The 2,941-nt window shown below is 41.5% G+C and overlaps 1 protein-coding gene across 1 annotated transcript; it reads left to right on the top strand.

The window, feature by feature from the left end:
• The first annotated feature begins 755 nt into the window (after positions 1-755).
• LOC145819007 (putative mitochondrial protein AtMg00860) lies at positions 756-1,373 on the top strand. The gene has a single exon (XM_082912983.1). The coding sequence runs from the start codon at positions 756-758 to the stop codon at positions 1,371-1,373; it is 618 nt and encodes a 205-aa protein (XP_082769109.1).
• Positions 1,374-2,941: the final 1,568 nt, after the last annotated feature.

Below are 2,941 nucleotides of genomic sequence, written 5' to 3'. Positions count from 1 at the left end.
GGGTGTCTAATTGTGTTAGCTAAATGCTAACTTCCTTTTAATCTCGTGTTGATAGAAATGTCAAGTTTCGATGTCATTCTTGGTATGGACTGGTTGTTCACTTACCGTACTTTAATAGACTGTTACCATGGAAGGGTTACGGTGTATACCGCGGGAGGGGGCTATTTTCACTTTTTGGGAGATAGAGCTAGTAGAGGGTTGTTACTCCTGTATGACCTGCGAAATCGAGGCAAGCTTAGCTTCCTTCTCACAATAATTGTAGATGATGAGAATAATGGGATTCGAGGAATGTTTCTTGAGGTAGTCTGTGAGTATCCCGATGTCTTCCCTGAAGACCTCACTGCATTACCGCCTTACCGTGAAGTAGAATTTTCAATAGACTTAGTGCTCGGAACAACGCCCATTTCTATGCCTTCCTACAGATTTGCCCCGGCAGAGTTACTTGTCTTAAAGGAGCAGTTGCAAGAATTGTTAGACAAAGGTTGTATATGCCCTAGTACCTCGCCGTGGGGAGCACCGACCCTATTTGTAAAGAAGAAAGATGGTTTGTTGCGGCTATGCATCGACTATCGCAAACTCAATAAAGCCATAGTCAAGAATAAATACCATTTACCTCAGATAGATGACCTTTTTGACCAACTTAAGGGTTCTCGAAGATAGACTTAAGATTGGGCTATCATCAATTATGAGTGAAGGAGGAGGACATTTCTAAGACGGCTTTCCGTACTCGATATGGTCACTATGAATTTCTAGTAATGCTGTTTGGCTTAACCAATGCTCTTGCAACTTTTATGGACTTGATGAATCGGATTTTTCAAGATTTCCTTGATAAGTTTGTGGTAGTTTTTGTAGATGACATACTTATTTACTTGCCCTCTGAAGAGGAGCATGAGAAACATCTTCACATTGTCTTACAACTTCTTAGAGAACACCGACTTTATGCTAAATATGAGAAGTGTGAGTTTTGGCTCTCAGAGGTGAAGTTTTTGGGTAATGTGGTCTCAAAGAAGGGAGTGACAGTAGACTCATCGAAAATTGAAGCCGTGCAGAAGTGGGAACAACCTAAAAATGTCTTTGAGATCCGCAGCTTTTTGGGGCTCGCTGGGTATTATAGGCGTTTTGTGAAGGATTTTTCTTCATTAGCAGCACCATTGACCAAACTAACTAGGACGGGGGTGAAATTCATATGGAACGATGCCAGTGGGAAATATTTTCTAGAATTAAAGGATAGATTAACCTCCGCGCCTATTCTGATTATTCTTGAGAGAGGAAGAGGTTACACGGTCTATTATGATGCATCAAGAGAAAGGCTACGGTGTGTCTTAATGCAAGAGGGCAAAGTTGTATGGTTCCCGCCAAATGAAAACTCATGAGAGAAACTATTCTACTCATGATCTTGAATTAGCTACGGTCATTTTTGCTTTAAAAACTTGGAGACATTACCTATGCGGAGAGAGATTTGATGTCTTTTCTAATTATAAGAGCCTCAAATACTTGTTTTCTCAGAAAGATTTGAATTTACATCAGAGAAGATAGATGGAATACACGGAGGACTACAGTTTTGAATTACACTACCACCCAGGAAAGGCGAATGTTGTCGCAGATGCTTTAAGTAGAAAATCTATGAGCACAGTTGCTAGCCTTGCCATGAGAGAATGAAAGATGTTAGGGGACTTACACGAATTTGAGGTATAACTTGGTGAATCACCTAATCAAGCTACATTGTCTACGATTTGAGTTCAACCATCGTTAGCCACTCAAGTTTTGGAGGCACAATAGAATGATCCAGAAGTGAAGGCTATGAGAGAGAAGATCTTACAAGGAAATGAGGAGAAGGGGTTTAAGGTGCATTCTGATTCAAGCATTCGATATGTAAATCGTCTTTTTGTTCCCCAATCTTGTAGAGACGATGTATTACAAGAATTCCACCACTCTCGTCTAGCCGTTCATCCCAGAGGTACAAAAATGTATCACGACTTGTGTTGTCAATTTTGGTGGAAAGGTATGAAGAGGGATATAGCTCTATTTGTGTCTAAATGCTTAACGTGCCAACAAGTCAAAGCGGAGCACCAAAAACGAATCGGGTTGTTACAACCCTTGCTGGTAGTTGAATAGAAGTGGGAGCACATCACCATGGATTTTGTTTCCGGCCTCCCTAAAACTCAAAGGGGTAACGACGCTATTTGGGTCGTAGTGGACCAACTAACTAAATCGACACATTTTCTTGCGATGTGTATAGGTGACTCTATCGACTACCTAGCGGAGTTGTACGTTAAGGAAGTTGTTCGATTCCATGGGGTTCGTTTAAGTATAGTTTCGGATAGAGATCCTCACTTCAGCGCACGATTGTGGCAAAGCTTACAAACTACCATGGGGACTCAATTGAACTTTAATACCTCTTATCACCCCCAAACCGATGGCCAATCTAAGCGTACAATCCAAATTCTAGAAGACATGTTAAGGGCCTGTGTACTAGATTTCAAGGGGACGTGGGAGAAATATCTGCCGTTGTCCGAGTTTGCCTATAACAATAGTTTTTAGGCTAGCATCGGGATGGCACCTTTTGAGGCATTATATGGACGTCTATGTAGGTCTCCTATATGTTGGATTGAAGTGGGAGATTCATCCATGCTTGGCCTAGACTTAGTTTACGAAACTACAGAAAAGGTAGCTGTTATTCGAAAGAGATTAATCACGGTGCAAAGTCGACAAAAGAGTTACACAGATCGAAGAAGGCGACCATTAAATTCTGAAGTGGGTGACCATGTATTTTTGAAAGTATCGCCAAAGAAGGGTTTGATGAGATTTGGCCGAAGTGGAAAGTTATCACCTAGATACATTAGCCCATTTGATGTCATTGAACGAGGTGGGAGAAGCTGATTACCGTCTCGCCCTTCTTCCACAGCTGTCCAAAATTCATGACGTGTTTCATGTCACCATG

The sequence above is a fragment of the Camellia sinensis genome, chromosome 2, assembly GCF_055761805.1.
Source record: "Camellia sinensis isolate YWXY chromosome 2, ASM5576180v1, whole genome shotgun sequence".
NCBI classification, from domain to species: Eukaryota; Viridiplantae; Streptophyta; class Magnoliopsida; order Ericales; family Theaceae; genus Camellia; species Camellia sinensis.
Note: the sequence above shows the minus strand (reverse complement) of the source record. Positions and strands in the feature narration are given on the sequence as shown.